Genomic DNA, 16,201 nt, shown 5'->3' on the forward strand with positions numbered 1-16,201 from the left:
TACGCGACTGAGCCGCGGGGCACTTTGGGAGTTGTAGTTTTTGTCTACGCTTGCTGAGTCATGCCAAATGAGTTTTCCCTTGCAGAGGATATTAGATGTGATGTCGATAAAATGTTTAATTGGATGACCCTTGATGTTAATACATTTGCCAAATAATTTCTTTTTTGCACATCTTCTACAACAGTGTTATATTTTCCTCTGTACAAGCTTCCTTGGTTTGCGGTTGGCTGGTGTGCGCACACAATGAGAAAAAGTAGTGCGTGCCATGGCTGACATCAATACTGTTCAGCGGCTTAACCCTCTTGTTGTCTAATTTGATCCGTTTTAAAAGTCTCTACATCAAAAATTTGGGATTCTTTCTTGCAAGTTAAACGAAGAATCAGTTAACTACTTTATTGAATTTTGGGTTTTTTATTTCCCCCAAAAAACTTTGACAAATTATATATAAAAATTAAGTTTCTTGACCATGAATTGGTAATATATTGGTGTTAGTGATGTGGACAGTAGACAGATGGTGGTGTTACAAAAATGAAGAAAATGTTAAAGAAAAGCATCAAAAAATGTGTTCATTTTCAGTTTTGACCTGGGAGGACAACACCACGTGACAGGGTGGGGAACTACCAGCCTTCAGAGTACTGTCATCAGACAATATGTATTAGCATTGTGACAGGCAGGGGTCTAAGCTGTAATAAATGAACCAGTGGCAAGGAGTTATTCATTGATGGACATATTTACATTTGAAACAGGAGGTAATTATTTTAATTGAGTAATCACCTTTGTACCACGTGGTGTGAGGATTGGTTGTATGTTTCAGTAAATGTGCCAATAAATCATAGCTACTGGCTGCTATGAGAACATACTTATTGGAGAGGCTGGAATGATAGCTACATAGAAATACTGAAAAAATAAAAATGGTCAACTACCTGTAGTGAGTTAGAAACCTGTTCCTACTCTTGAGAAACCGATTTGTGTACTTGACTTAAACTGCTGGTTGATGGAGCAGGAAAGTAAGTGTAATACTTATTTTAATACAAATAGCTCCCTGCAAATATTCTGGAAGGTTGGGATTGTTAACATGTCAGCTTACCTCCATTCCCTTTAACATAAAGCTGGTCCTGAGGCTTGTCAAAATGATGTGGTGGCCTGACCACATTATGAGGCTCTGCCTCCAGATACAGGATCCCACTGCAGGCCAGAACATTGATGAGAACAAAGGAACAAATGCCCACTTATTAGACTCTACTAAAGCTTTCAGCTTCATCTCATGGCCTTTTCCTTTGTCCGCATAGTGTTCCTGTAGTGTAGACAGATATTAATCTTCAAAAGGCCATAAGATGTGGCTGAAAGCTCCAGAGAAAATCTACTACCGCACCCGGAGTTGGTTTTCTCTGTCTAACTACTTGTTTCAAGGTGAAAGAATGATCCTTTAAGGTCTTTAACAAATTGGTTTATGCACATGTGCAACATACAACTTACTTTTGAGAAAACTATGTTACATTTATTTTTTTACTGTATATGGAGAAGGGTAATGTTACAAGTACACCTCAAATGCATGCAGCAAACAAAGAATCAAAAAGATAGTGAAACAGCACCAAATATACTGTGGTCCATAGGTAGAAAAGAAGAACTTATTTACAGTTATTTTGGATGTGCTGCTAATAACATGCGTAACACTGAATTATTTAAAAACATTTATGTGTATATTAATTAATTTGTCTTTAAACTGCTTTAATTAATCTAGCACCTGTGAATACAAATTGTAATACTGAAAATACTGCAGTGCAGGTCTGAGTACAGATAAGGTGTGTACTACCTGTGTGTACAGATCCAAGCTGCCCAACTCAGGTATGTGGAAACTGAAACAATCAACTTTAAGTTAATAGAGTAATTCCAGCCAAAGTAATATTCACAGTACTGTTTACTAAAAAAAGGTCACCTTGACATTCCCTGAACAGATAATCATCTCCCTCATGTCTATCAGCATATGGAAGGCACCCTAAACCACGTCAGTACACACACGTCAGAGCAACTTTCCTCCAGAAAAATACAGCTGCTTCTCTTTCTAAGACCTTGCCAATCAATGTTTTATTACTTCCCCAGAAATGGACATGGAGGTTTCCTTGTCGAGAGTGAAGACATTATGAAAGGTGCAACACAAACAATCTTTGAAGATGTGAATGCTAGCTGTATATGTATTCACATGATGTTACTGTTCACTTGATTTAAAAAACAAAAACAGGTTTGCACCGAATATCTTTTTTAGGGTAGTTGGGGGGGGGGGGGATCATTCAAATCATAGTGTTGTAAATGTAGAAAACAGCTGATTGACAAACAAAAAGTAAATCATACAAAAAAGTTTAAGTAACATGTTCTAAAGCAGAGTTCTGGTTTTTGTCTGATTACATTTTATATGATGTGACAACAGAACGGCAGTGAACTCTATGCAAACACACAAAACATTGAAATGGTTAGAGAGGAGAGTATTTAGTTGGCATTGTGTGTGGTTGAGAAACACAACTTCAGTGTGTAAGGGTAAGGTCCACCTGTGTGAGGGGAAAAACACATTTTAAAGACAAAAGGTAAAGACTTTCAAATGTACAGTATATTGTAAAAACTACATTGCTAGCGTTTGAAAAACCATGTTGGTATGTTAATGTCACAAGAAGAAAACTTACTAGGGTTTTTCATCTGGAAATGGTTAATCAGTGCTAGGGCTTCCATGGCATCGTTGATGGATTCCCACTCCAGAAGGCCAGATGAACTTCGCTCACCTTTTGTGCCACACAAGACGACATGATTACATTACCATAATGGATAATACTTAACTGTGTGTTCATGCGTTAAACTAAAGCTCTTTATAGGTTTTAGTAGCTCAGTAAATAATATGTATGCTGCTAAAATTTATTTTCTATTTCAAGTTTTATACACATGAGCAATTCCTTTAGATCCCATTTTTAAATGATTGTTAGCAAATAAAACTGCATTTAGAAAAAGAGTTGGGGATTAGTGTGTAAGAATCTTTTGGTTTAAGGCCTTTTTGGGTCTTTACTTCACTATTTTTTTAAAATATAGAAGCCAGATATATATGATATTATTCATTGGACAAAACCAATTTATAATATAAGCCTGGCTGTAATCCAAGTTACTCACTCTTTCCGGTAAAAAGTTTCACACTTGTGGGGCTCTTTATTTCCAGTTCTTCACAGACCTGGACAGAAAGACCAGTTTCAGTGGATATGTTAGGTTGTGGAAAATGTACACGTCCCAGCCTCGGTTAGCTTTGCTTACCTGGTTGAAGATCTCTACAGAGATGTCCGGCTGCGCGTTGAAGAAGTGGAGGACGTTGCTGGGGTGCTGGATTCGGTTCTTTGCCGCCTGCTCTGGGGAGGTGAATCGGTTGTTGCGGGATCCGTGGAAATCTTTGAAGCTGCTGGTGTTGTCCTCTAACTGGTAGCACTGTCCTGGCACAATGGCCTGCTGCTTGGACACACTGCCAAGGAAAGAGAGCCAGAGGTCGTGCATCTATATCTGGCTCTGGACCACTGCAGTAGTCCATTGTAATGTGTTATGGTAGTTTGGACAGCTGCACTTACCAAACGTTGAGTTTCTGTCCAAAAAGGAAGTTGTTGTTGAGGTGAGTGATCGCCCTGTCCACAGAGTAACAGTCTCCCATCTCCACCATTGCTGCTCCAGGCTTACTCTTCATGAACTTAATCTGAAAAGGAAGAAAATTCTCCTGCTGACTCGCACACACTACTGCTGCAAGTAAGGATCCTCTTCATTAACAATTCATTTATCAACTGGTTTCTTAAGTGATTAATCATTTAGCCTTTGAAATGTTAAAAAACAAAGTAAAAGAAATGTCATTCACAATATCACAGCGGTCTTCAGATTGTTTTTTTCTAACAGTCTACAATCTTGAGATGTTCAATTTACTACCGTATCGGCCCTAATAGAAGACAACGCCCTCGGTTTCAAGACTCTTTTTGCAATTTTTGGAAAAAGACTTTTTGAAAACCAGATCTTGGTTTTTATAAAGACAATAATTGTATTCAGAAATAATGATATTAAAAACACATTCATGTTGAATAAACCAAGATAGGCTGTTGTTTTTAACATCTTTTAAATTAAATAATGTTTTCAATGTCTTTTAGATAAAATATAATAATATTTGTGAATGAACAATTTATAGTGTTTACCCTTTAATATTTTAAATAAACTCTATTATTGGTAGGCCTATATCTAATACCAATTAGGTTATTGATCTCATAGTGAAAGAACAACCATGTCCAACGTCTTTCTAGTGACAATGTAGTGTCTGATGGTGTGTGGCGCCCCTGCACAGCTTCAGCAGCATCCCCAGACAGACGCATGGACAGATATACTGGTGGGGTTTTGTCCCGAGGTGTCTCTAGACGCCATAATAAAAACTCAGCGCTTCACTTTACATTGACTGCGTCGGGTTGGATTCGTACATAAAAAACAGAATGCCTTGCGGTTACTACTCTCCTGTTCAGAAAGAAATATGCAGTTTAAGCTGCAGTTTACTCTCACTGTCGTCCATCCCATGTTCTGGTACCACCGTTGTCCTCGCTGTTTGGTACCCTCTGCTGTTGTGAATATATATTGACATTTAAAAGTCTGGAACCTAAATATGACGACACCACTTTTTCAGGCGTATTTCCAAGAAAAAGTCTTATATTCGGGCCAGTACGGAAGTTATTTAATATTTGATAGTTTTCCTGGAAAAATGACAAATGATTAGTTGTCAATTTCTTTTCCATCAATCAAACAATCGTCTAATTATCGCAGCTCTACAGGAAACATTTGATGCGGGTGAACTAACTTAAGTAGTGGAATTTGTTAGGATTCTAACTTCAGTAATCACGATCACTCAAACAAATCCGTTACATTTTACTGATGCAGCATCAACTTTTGATATCAGATTGTTAATGCTCCAAGGGAGTTTGGTTAGCATCCTTTCACTCACCCTCTCTACGTTTCCGTAGAGGCAGAAGATGTTGAAGACCTTGTCGGCGTTGACCTTAGAGGGCTCAAGGCCATAAACCATGAGAACCGGGGAGTCAGCATGAGGACCATACTCAGGGGGTGGTGGTCCATAACTTTGGCCGTAGCGCTGGCTACCACGCCCACGACCACCCAAACCTGGTCCAATGCGGTGGGGAGGAGGGGGACCATAACTGTCCTCATTGTAGCCATGATAACCTCCCTGAGGGCCACCTTAAATGGAGAAAAACAAAATCAACATTTGAGGTACGACACAGAGTGTGTTCTATTCTTCTAAATTTCAGACCAATCGGATATTTACCATAATCAGGAGGGTGGTCTCCCAGAAGAGCAGGCTGCCTCTGGCGTTTGTTGGGATTGGCATTGGGATCTAAAATGGGAAAATAAAAGCTGCCCATCACAAAGCTTTTTTGCCAAAATGTATCAAACAGGTATCTTACCAACAATGTATAAGGGACAAGGTTGTGAATGACATGCAACAGAGGGGTCTGACATCTTAAGTGTTACATTTTAATACGTGACATAATGGAGATTTTTTTTTTGAAGGAGTGATTTTGGAAAAAAAGCAATTTATTTTCTTCTTTTTTATTTAAAGACCCCCTAGATCAGCCATCCTAGTTCAAACACACGCACACGCACACACACACACACACACACACCTTGTGAATTGTTCCAATTGCCTTCACCATCAGCATCTGTGCAGGTACACATATACACATGTCAAATCCAAACATTATAAAGTAAAAATTTGCCAACTATGTATAAACATCCTGTTTTATCATTGGCAATTATATGGAATAGAAACATTCAGGTAGAAGATCAGCATCAGTGCAATGAGCTGCACCTGCAGCCTAAGGATGTTATATACAGCTATATATAAAACTTACTATACGGTAATAACAAACCAGTAGGGCTGTAACGATATGCAAAATAAGAACGAAAACGCGACACTCAGCTCCACAACCCTGTGTCATGGAGTGAGAAGGCAGAATTGCGACACACCCCTTCCAACTCACAGAGTTATCCTTCCCATCCAGATCCAATGCTACCACATCTTTAAATTACTATTAGTCCTTTTTTGTTGCCTTATCCCTGTTTTGTTTGGTCAATTCAGCTTACTGTAAGGGCGGCTAAACTGTGGCTGTGTCCCTGGGGCGGTGATGATAGTAGATAGTTGTTAGCTGGCTGGAGGCTGACTGTGGAATGGATTTGTCCCCGGTCCAGGGCTGTTGTCAGCTCTCACCCTGACTGAAGCCTCGCAGCACAGGGGGTCTGAGGCAGAAGCCGGGGGTGTGCTAGCTGGCTAAATTACCATTAGATTAGTCATCTCTCTATACAGTTAATGTTACTGATGAATTTGTGGGTTAGCCCGGAGTTGTTGACCGTGGTCAAAAGAATCATACTAAAAATAACTGAGGTGGTGTACATGAATAACCATAAATAACCATATTTGAAGGTACAAAAGAATTGTTGGAGTTGGATCGATATAACTGTGCAGCAAAGTGGGATGTAATCGATAAAACGATGCCGTGTGGCAGGAAAAATGTATTACATTTACTGAGAAAGAATTCAGGTGTGTATCAAATTGTGGGTCAAAACTTGTGATACAAACCGAACCCTGGGTTTGGTGTATCGTTACAGCCCAACAAACCATGATAGGACACATGTATATAACATCAGAAATGAATTGACATCAAGCATTTTGACTAAACTACATTGTGGACAGGAAAAAATGACACTGGACTTGTAGACTAGGTTTAAGATTACCAACAGAAGTACTCAAAATACTTAAAAGAAACAAACAATGGACTGGGATTGCCGCCACACAGCTCTCACAGACTTTAGTAATGTGCTGTATATCAAGTCCACCCCATTAAGTAAGGTAGTTTGAAGAAGAGCTTCGCACTACCGTTCTGTAACAGTCCAGCAGGTTAAGGATACAAGGGCCTGTCATCAAACATAAATCCCACCTGTTTTGATTAGCCTATCACATCAAATCTGTAACAAAAATATGGATTCTGCAAGACAGATACACTGTGGCCAACACTGGGAGAACGTGTATTTAACATAGATTAAATGCAATGAATATTACTGAAACAGGTTTTGAGTACTTACACTAAATCAGTGACTGCTTATTATGTTTCCTAAATTGAAGAGGGCTAACTGAATTTGCTACTAAAGCTACACGCCAATAGGCAATACTGGAGAAGAGGAGCGTTAGGGGAGTAGTTACAAGATATGGTAACATTAATTACAAGCACCACTTCCATAACCCATTCCGCACAGGATGTTGAAAGATACATACAATTTGAAGCTAACAAGGTCTGATTTGTTCAACACAAAGTGAACAGAAATTGTGTATCAAAACAAACACACACAAAAAAACATAAATATATTTTAGTTTCGTTAAACCCTTACAAACCCAACCTCCTGTAATGTGTCACCAGTGAGTATGACAGCAACCTCAGAATAAAGCTAAAACCAAATAACAACTAGGACTAAAACCCAAATCTTAAAAAAAATATATCTTTACAACTACTAATTTAAATTCTAGTGCTAAAAGACAGTAAAATCCAAATCCAACTCAACTGACTGACCCCACTCATTCCCTTGGTTACGAAGGTGCTTGGCAACCCAACACAAGGTAGTATAATTAGACAGCTGTAAATGTAGCAAATTCTCAGAATAAACTACAAATTTGAAATAGAAAGTTAGCAAGAATTCAGTCAGTTTGTCCACGACATACTGAAATCTGCTGTTTGCTGGTGTCACTTTCGATCATTATGTTGTAGTAACATGATGGTTTCAAACTAATTAACAACAGTCATGTTGTTTTAGTTTAACAATAACATTCAACTTTTAACCATCAAGTCAGATTATTCATTAATTTCTGTCAAGTACTTACAGCACCACACATGGACCATGGGACACAGTGGGCAGGTAGGGGGCAGTCTTCAGCAAGGACGCTACCCGCCAACCTCTTGACTCCAGCCTCAACTCATTCTCCCTCTTCAGTCTTTTCTTCCTTCCTTCCTCCTTCCCTTCCTTGCATCCCCACCACCAGAGAGAACAGTACATCCACACATCCATGCTTGGTTTTGACTTGCTGCCGGTTTGTTTTGAAAGATGCTATTTCCAGCTTACCGTGCTTAGACCACAAAGCAGGACATTTGCACCGTTTGAGAATGGGCTGTCTGTCCACAGACACCCTGAGCCAAACCTGCATCACACGGGAGGCGTTAAAGGCATCACTATGGGCCAGTGCAAAAAAGGGAAATTGAAACAACGCAGAAACAACACAAGAACAGCAAAGAGAGAGGGAGGGAATGGGGAAAAAGGTACAGGGAAAAAAACAGAACACCAGAGTCCATAAATGGAGATAGCTTTAGGAAAGGAGTTTGAATCTGTTTGCCTCTGTGCTTGTATGCTTGATGGGTGTTTGATGCTTGTGTCTTCATAGGCCCCCCCGTGGATATTTCTTCTCATGTAAAAATGGACGCTCACGTGATGCTTGCTTATTTGGTTTAATAGGGGTCAGCCACTTGCAAAGTGAAAAGCCATCTAGTGCTTGACAATAAGTCATCTGGAATATCTGCGTGACGATGTGCTGTCATGGTGGTTCAGCTGTGTGTTGCCGTGGATATTCAGCTCGCTGTGTTGTCATGTTGTGTTCAGCACAGGAAGGTAGAGTTGAGTGGAATTAGCATCTGAGAAAAAAGGATGGCCTCTTTTTTTGTTTACTGCCCCAGTGTGTGGTATCATCTGTTCCCTGGTTGGGCTGAGTATGTCTGAAAACTCCTCTGCTGCTCCATGTGGTTGTGTTATGGCAGGCATATCCCAAGGCTAGGAGGCGTGGCCACAAAGACCACACACCTGACTCCCACCCTCATCATCAATGTGTTGTGTCAAAAGTGGTGACTCCTCAGGGCTCTGCAGATGAGATGTGCTGTACTGGTAAAGAGGTGGTGGTAGATCTTATCAATCTATCAACATCAGTCTGTGGTGGATATGCAAGGTGTCTGTTTGCGTGGCCTTGGGAGAATTTCTGTCCCTCAAACTGAAATGGTGGCTACTGTCCACCACCAAAAATAAAATGGACTCCCATGTCAGGTGGTGGAGATAGGGGTGACGATGGACTTGAAATAAGGAAGTACTGAGTTGAGGTTGTGTTCCGTTATTTGTTGCCCCACTGTGTCCGATGTATGCCACTGAGCAGATTTACATTAGTGGCTGTAGGTGCTGGTAAACTGTAGCTGTTGAAGCCGCTGTGTCTGCTTCGAAGTTGAGGTAAGCATGTATGAGTTTACACAGTGAGGACACAAGGAGTACCTCTGGTTCATAAGGCAGCACAAACTATAGAATATATCAAGGAAAGTTTCTAACACCTGTATAAAATTTGAAATGTACATGTTGTGGTCCTGGTTGTATACATGAAATAAAAAAAACTACATCATTTTACAGTGATGGCAAAATAAAATAAAAAATAAATTAAGAAAATAGGTCCTCTATACAGATGCATTTAAGCATTAGTCTGTGATCAGGTTCTAAATCACAGCAAAGTCCTATCGCTGACCACACTGAACCTAAGGCAAATATGAAATGCAGTATCATCTTTTCCATCCCATACCCTCTGATTAGTTAACAACAACAATGCAACTTGCATTTATCTTGTAACTTGTGTCCTGTATTTTACCCTGCACTGTGATCATTGAAGTGGCTGAGAAGAATCTCTGTCATCACAACATGCCAAATGGCGGGTTAAGTTTCTTTCATTGAGCTTTTTTAAAGTTCAGATTTAAAAAAATCATATCTCCAATTACAAATGATGTAACAGCTTCCTTTAAAAACCTATAGCCCCATTATCTGGTCTTTTATCAGTGAGTCTTAAAAACAATACAAATTTGTTGACACTAACATTAACAATGTAGGTGGCACTATCATGTGTGTTTCTTATACACATTTTACATTAAAAGGTCCCATGAAATGTAGAATTTTCTCTTGTCCTGGATCTGTTGTTCAACCCTCAATGGTTACACGCAAAACGTACCCAAAAAATGTAACCCATAATTATAGAAAAAAAATAACACACCTTCTGCCAAGTGTCGTGTTTTTTTTTTTTAAATAACTCATGTACTTATTAGTATGTAGTATTCTAAATCATACGTCCAACAACACTGCAGCAACACAGTTGGGTGTTAGTAATCAACAACATGGCGTTGCCGACAGTGATCATTCCTCTTCTTCTCTAACTACCCTCAAATCCAGGTCCCCACATTATAAAATCCTACCCACATCCAAAAATAGTTTTTCAGCACATCAAAATCTGGGAAATGTTTAAGATCTCAGGAGTCGTTTCATGGGACCTTTAACCAGAGGTGGGCCCAGTGGTCTCACAATTAAACTCAGCTGGCTATGTCTAAAATAATCTACAATAAAATCTCCACTATGTTTGAAGCAATGCTTACAGGTGTGATAGTCTCTGTAGTGTAGAGTAGGCATGGATGTGAGGTTGTGTAGCTGTGACATGCTCTATGGGGAATGTGAACCTATGTGAAAAATGGTGCGCTTACATTTGCTACTGTGACGGGTGTGTTAGGCTTTTCACATGCATGAGCCTGTAATTGAAGTTGGCTGCCCTTGAGGTTGCTCCTCATGCCCTTACTTTAAGCCTGCTGTGTGGCGAGAAAAATGCATGAAGTTTGTGAAGGCATCACAGGAATACTGCCTCTGAACACAGAGCTGAGTAGCATGGAAAAATGGTGGAGGATACCATTCATTGTGATCAAAGGCAATACCCCCGGAGGCAGAGAACCCTAACCATCCCATTCATTGGAATGAGAGAAAAAGAGGAAGAAAAAAGGTGTACGTAAGGGTGGGGGACTGCATGTTACCTTGGCCGCTGAGGTTGGGGTTTGTATAGTCCCACGTGTCCTGGTCGTTTTTGAAGACATTAAGGCGTGCTGGCTGTGAATAGGATTGCATTACAAAAATCAAAACTAGTTTTCTCTCACTAACAGTTTTAGCTCAATCAACAAGTACAACGGTTGATTAGACATGGCTATACACTTACCTTGGCATACTCAATCTTTAGAGTGCAGCAGCCAGAATAGATGTCTGCCCCATTCAGAGAGGCTTTGGCCCTTTGAGCACTTTGGACCGAATCAAACGTGGCAATAATGAGTTAAGGTGAGGTCTGATTGTATCAACTTTTCTGAGGGCCCAAGTGTATTTAAACAGCAACACATTGTACAAGTATAGCGTTTCCAAATGTAAAAGAAAATTTCCAATAAAAAAGGCAATTATAATAAAGGATATTCTACCATGGCCTGAACACCATTTTTTCTGAAGATGACAATCCTCTGTACAGGACCACAGTTGTTACAAATTGTGTAGAGCACATCCTGCAGAGGCACACAGATACAATCATAAAGTACTCTTATTGTAAGCACACTTTAAACATTGGGTCATCTAATGAATAATTTTGTCTGAATTTGTTATCAAATAGTAATGTATCCAGTTCAACACACTACTACATAAATCATAATGTGACAATGTCACTGCACACAGGGTTAGTTTTTATAATCAAGTTACCGTGGTGATAGGATAGATGGGGTTTATGATCGTGAGCAGCAGCACATTGTTGACACTACGGGTATCGTCCGAGTCTCCGGGCCGGGAGATCTTTTGGCTAGTGGAATAATTGATGAAGGCCGGGTGGCCTGCAATGTAAACCTGGTTCTCTGTTGCATATGTAACAGCATTGCAGGAGCCAATCATGTCCTCATACTCCACCAGGGCCTGGCGCTTCTTGGGCATCATCACCACAAAACTGTAAATAAATATTTGAGCAGAAAATTACAGCATCCATAGTCCAAAGGGGAATCACACCACCCAAGAATACAGTGAACAGGTTCATGTTTAACGCAGAATCATAAATCACGCTTCAGACTAACAATGTCTTTTGTTGCTCTGTTATTACCTGATGGCCCCAAACTCCTGCAGGGCCTCCACCAGGTCAGCCTCCATAATACCGTCCACCAAGCCCCTGATGTGCACCACCGGGGAGGGTAGCGGTTTATGAGGGTCATCGTAGCCCTCCTGAAAACGGAACACACAACATTATGTTTTTAGGCCCGTTACATACAACCTGTTAGGTTGAGTAGCCAAAGTCAGTGAGTCTGACAAAATAACATTGCCTCGAGATTAAAATTAACGTTAGCGTTACTAGCTAACGTTAACTAAAGGAACATTGCCATGTAGCTACGTCTAGCGCTATCTTGAAAAATACAAATACGTGTTTGTTTATATTTGCACAGCTTATAGTTAAATAGCACGTTTATATCAGTTTAGAAAATGGTATTGAGGTGCTGTTGAATAGCTAACGCTAACGTTAACATTTAGACAAACTCCGTGACCGCTTTAACGTTGTTCTAGCTAAACCTGACCGAGAAAACGTTAACGTTAGCTACCGTTACTTGGCTAAATTAGCTTCTTCATTTTAGCTAGCTGCTACTTTGTTAAGCTAATTTCAATGAATTAGAAAAACAAAACCTAGCACATGTTTGCATAATAAAACACTAAATATCAAGGCCAGGTGGAAAGCCTCACCGTTGTCATTCCTCCCTCCTCGGTTTTCTGTCTTTTCGTTGCTCTGCCGCCTTCTCCGAAGAATCGGCCCGTAGCCGCAGCCATGTTGTCCTGTCCCCTGTGCCGGGCTATTGCTGCATTCAAGATGTGTGGGAAAACCGATAATTGTTTGTACAGCGGAAAGCAACGACTCGATTTCCCATTGTCCATTCAAAGGTAAACTAATCGGATTTTGTTTATCGGATTGGATCAAATCTTGAAAATGGGTTGTTCAAAAGGGAAAGAAGGAATCCGAAATTAGATTAGATCACGGAATCCAATCCTAGTTTTAATCTGGATCAAACCTTCAGTTTGTGTTGTTCAAAACTTGTCAGTAGGATTTGGATAACTTTGATCCAAAAAAACAGAATTATCCTGATCCCAACAGGGGGTAGGATTTCAAGGTGGATTCCAGCACGAAAACTTAGTAAAACTTTAAATTGGTCAAATAATACATTCGTATCATTTAGTGTATATACTTTTTATATTTTGCACTTGACTTGAGTAAAGGAAAAAATAAATAAAAAATACAAATTATCTTGTCCTCATGAAACAATCCCCCAAACAGATTTAAATAACAAAAAAAGAAAAACAAAATAATAATATATATCTCATTCATCACCGTATATTAATTTCAAGGAAACAATCCAATACAAGTGTCTGGTCTTTCCTTCTTAGATGAAGAAGAACCCTGAACATTCTACTACTACTACTTCACTTTTAACATTTTTTTTTTTTAAGACGTTTTCAAAAAATCCCACAATGTATTTGTTAATGTATATTAGTTTTTTATTTTTAGTGGTTTAGATGAGGGGTCATAAAAGAAAATTATAAATGGAAGTGGGAGTTATTTTTGTGTTTTATCTCAAAATAAACACTTAGAGTGACCCCATCTTGACTCCTCTACCTGTTCTGTAAGTAGCTGGTAGCCCACATTGTGATATGTTGTCCTATTTAGAGCATTGGTAATCCGGATTTGGTAATCTTGAAAACTGTGTATCTGGATCAGGGTGATCCAGTCCAATATTGCTTTGAAAAACCGGCATAAAAGTAAGACGGATTACCTGATCCTGGATAGGAAGAAATGGGATTTCCAAATCCGGATCATTTTGATCCAGATTAAATGTTTTGAACAACTGGCCCCTGGAGTTCACATTTTAATCCGAAGGTGGAACAAATTAAAATAATTTAAAAATGTCCACATATGAATGCGTTTCCTTTGGGAGACACATTCATTGGGATGTGAGCATGCAAACATTGGGATCACAGCAACAGTTTACTTTTCTTTTTCGTCTGAATTTGCGACCTGACAAACATTTTTTACTAATTTAGACTGGGGGTCTTCAATGGGTTTTTTTAGGCTTAGGACCCCTTAACTGAAAAAGAAACGGAGCAGGGAGGGACAAAATTAAGTTGCATATTTAAACTGGGCCTACACTAAAGTGTAGAACAGCCTAAGTACTTTGTTGCATATAGTTGCATATATTTTTATGGTGCATACAATACAAAGTTACAATACGAATACTAAGCTATTAAAATAATTGCGACATCATGTTTTAATGGTAAACATGCATGAGGCACAGTGAATCTGTCACTTAACTTAACTGTATAGTGGCAAGCTTATAGGTCATTGAGCCTATCATCTATGTTGTTGTTGTTTTTTCAGTCAATCAATGTTGTTGGTTTTTATCTTTGCTAATGTATATTTTTAGACACTTAGAAAACAACTTTTAATTTTCAGACAATTTTGCAGCCCCTACAGTGATTTTGAAGTCTCCCTGTTGAAGATCTTTGATTGTGTAAATTATTTGTAAATGTAATGATTATGTAAGTGCACTGTGTATATATAGCAGTTTTCTAATCTCAACAACTACTCAAAGCGCTTTTACATAGTACAGGAACCATTCACACTCTGTACCTGCCCATCAGATACACATCCACACATTTAGAGTCAGACGGAACAGCATAAGGGGGGACTTGAGGTTCAGCGTCTTGCCCAAGTACACTTCTACAGCCAGGGATTGAACCTCTAATCTTCCAATTGGCTCTACCATTGAGCCGCAGCTGGTCAATCTTTATTGTGTCTTCCAGGAGAAGAGGTGGGGTAAACCATAGGTTACACGTTTTGAACAGTCCATGCACACAGGAACACTGCCAACATGTAACAAGCCTGTCAATCATAAAAGCTATGATAACACTCACATCAGCCGCACTACTTTCACTGAACTCATCGCTTTTTAACCAAAACCCCACGCCAGAAGCTACATAACCTGCTAGGATGTTTCCCAAGATGTAAACACAGCGTCAGCTGCTCGGAAAACCAGGAACTCATTTTTTCATGCAAACAACCCCCCAAAAATTGTGACTGTGCTCTTGTAAGTGATTAACACTGCATATGCTGTATGTTAGAGCACATATGTTAAAGTGCTCATATTATGCTAATTCTTTGTTTTATAATTGTATTTAGGGGTTATGTCAGAACAGGTTTACATGGTTTAATAATAAAAAACACATTTTTGTTGTACTGCACATTGCTGCAGCTCCTCTTTTCACCCTGTGTTGAGCTCTGTTTTCGCTTCCGTGTGAGAAACCTCACTCTGTGTCACACATGGACAGTACTTAGGAAAGGACTTCAGTCAGAAGCAGACTATGAGGGCATTCCCTGACAGTACCTAGGTAAGGACTACTAGCCAGTCAGAAGCAGAGTATGAGGCGTGCCATACTAGCAGCTAGGCGAGCATTATAAAGTGTTCCAAAATAATACACGTTTGTCCCAGAAGCTAAGGCTGGACTAAAATAGAGCTGTTTGGAGCAGTTTGTGAATTGTGTTTTCTGTTGGCGATGGTAAGTCCCTTTGGGTGGGACTTTGGGCTTTTTCACTTTGTAAACCTAGAACATGCAGAAAAAATATATATAATATAATAAAGGAAAAGGGGAAAGCCAAAAAGCATAATCTGAGCACTTTAAGTTAAAAACAATGGCATTTGTTATACAGACAGATGCTTGTTTTCACGTTTCAGCACTTGGGAGCACTATCCATGGTTCTGATAGCTTTTTCTTTGACCTCTCTACTTTGACCTATACAATAGCCTGAGTGCTTCATTGGACTGTCTAATCCAACACATTGTTGGTAAAAAAAAATATATGTGCCTAACGAAGTGTGTGTGTTTCCTAACTAGTAACTAGCGTGCACAAGGGGCCATCATAATAGCGTGCACTGTTGTAACTATCTTAAATCACTTGACCTAAATATTATACAAAAACTGGGGACCGACAAGTAGTTACATATGAATGGTATTGATTTCTGACTGAGAAAACGTCAATCTGGGATTGGATTTTATCACTATTTAATACCTTACCTGGGTGATAGGTGTGGCTGCGTTGCCATGGTCTCCCTCCACAAAAATGACTTGGATTGTATCTCAGAGGTCTGTTTTGAGTCCATGTACTTTAGTCTTCTTTCATGGTAACACACTTTCTGAAATATTTCTATCCTTTTAAGCCGCTATATTATTTTGTGGATACACATTCCTAAAATAGATCTTTT

General features: G+C 39.4%; 1 protein-coding gene across 3 annotated transcripts; it reads right to left on the reverse strand.

Annotated features, from left to right (window-relative positions):
- Positions 1-1,711: 1,711 nt before the first annotated feature.
- hnrnpl (heterogeneous nuclear ribonucleoprotein L) lies at positions 1,712-12,789 on the reverse strand. 3 transcript variants are annotated; one of them, XM_034890219.1, is made up of 14 exons: positions 12,637-12,789; positions 12,008-12,126; positions 11,620-11,857; positions 11,343-11,429; positions 11,099-11,194; positions 10,920-10,992; positions 5,688-5,723; positions 5,330-5,398; positions 4,991-5,241; positions 3,594-3,715; positions 3,289-3,490; positions 3,151-3,208; positions 2,676-2,771; positions 1,712-2,543 (listed from the first exon to the last, which is right to left on the reverse strand). In XM_034890219.1, exons 1-14 carry the CDS (start codon positions 12,718-12,720, stop codon positions 2,485-2,487), a joined length of 1,590 nt encoding a protein of 529 aa, XP_034746110.1. In that variant the 5' UTR covers positions 12,721-12,789; the 3' UTR covers positions 1,712-2,484. The 3 variants fall into 3 exon arrangements, with proteins under 3 accessions (XP_034746110.1, XP_034746112.1, XP_034746111.1); XM_034890221.1 differs by having other exon boundaries at positions 2,676-2,782; XM_034890220.1 differs by lacking the exon at positions 5,688-5,723.
- Between the last annotated feature and the right edge of the window lie 3,412 nt (positions 12,790-16,201).

This window comes from Etheostoma cragini, chromosome 13 (assembly GCF_013103735.1).
Source record: "Etheostoma cragini isolate CJK2018 chromosome 13, CSU_Ecrag_1.0, whole genome shotgun sequence".
In the NCBI taxonomy this organism is placed as follows: domain Eukaryota; kingdom Metazoa; phylum Chordata; class Actinopteri; order Perciformes; family Percidae; genus Etheostoma; species Etheostoma cragini.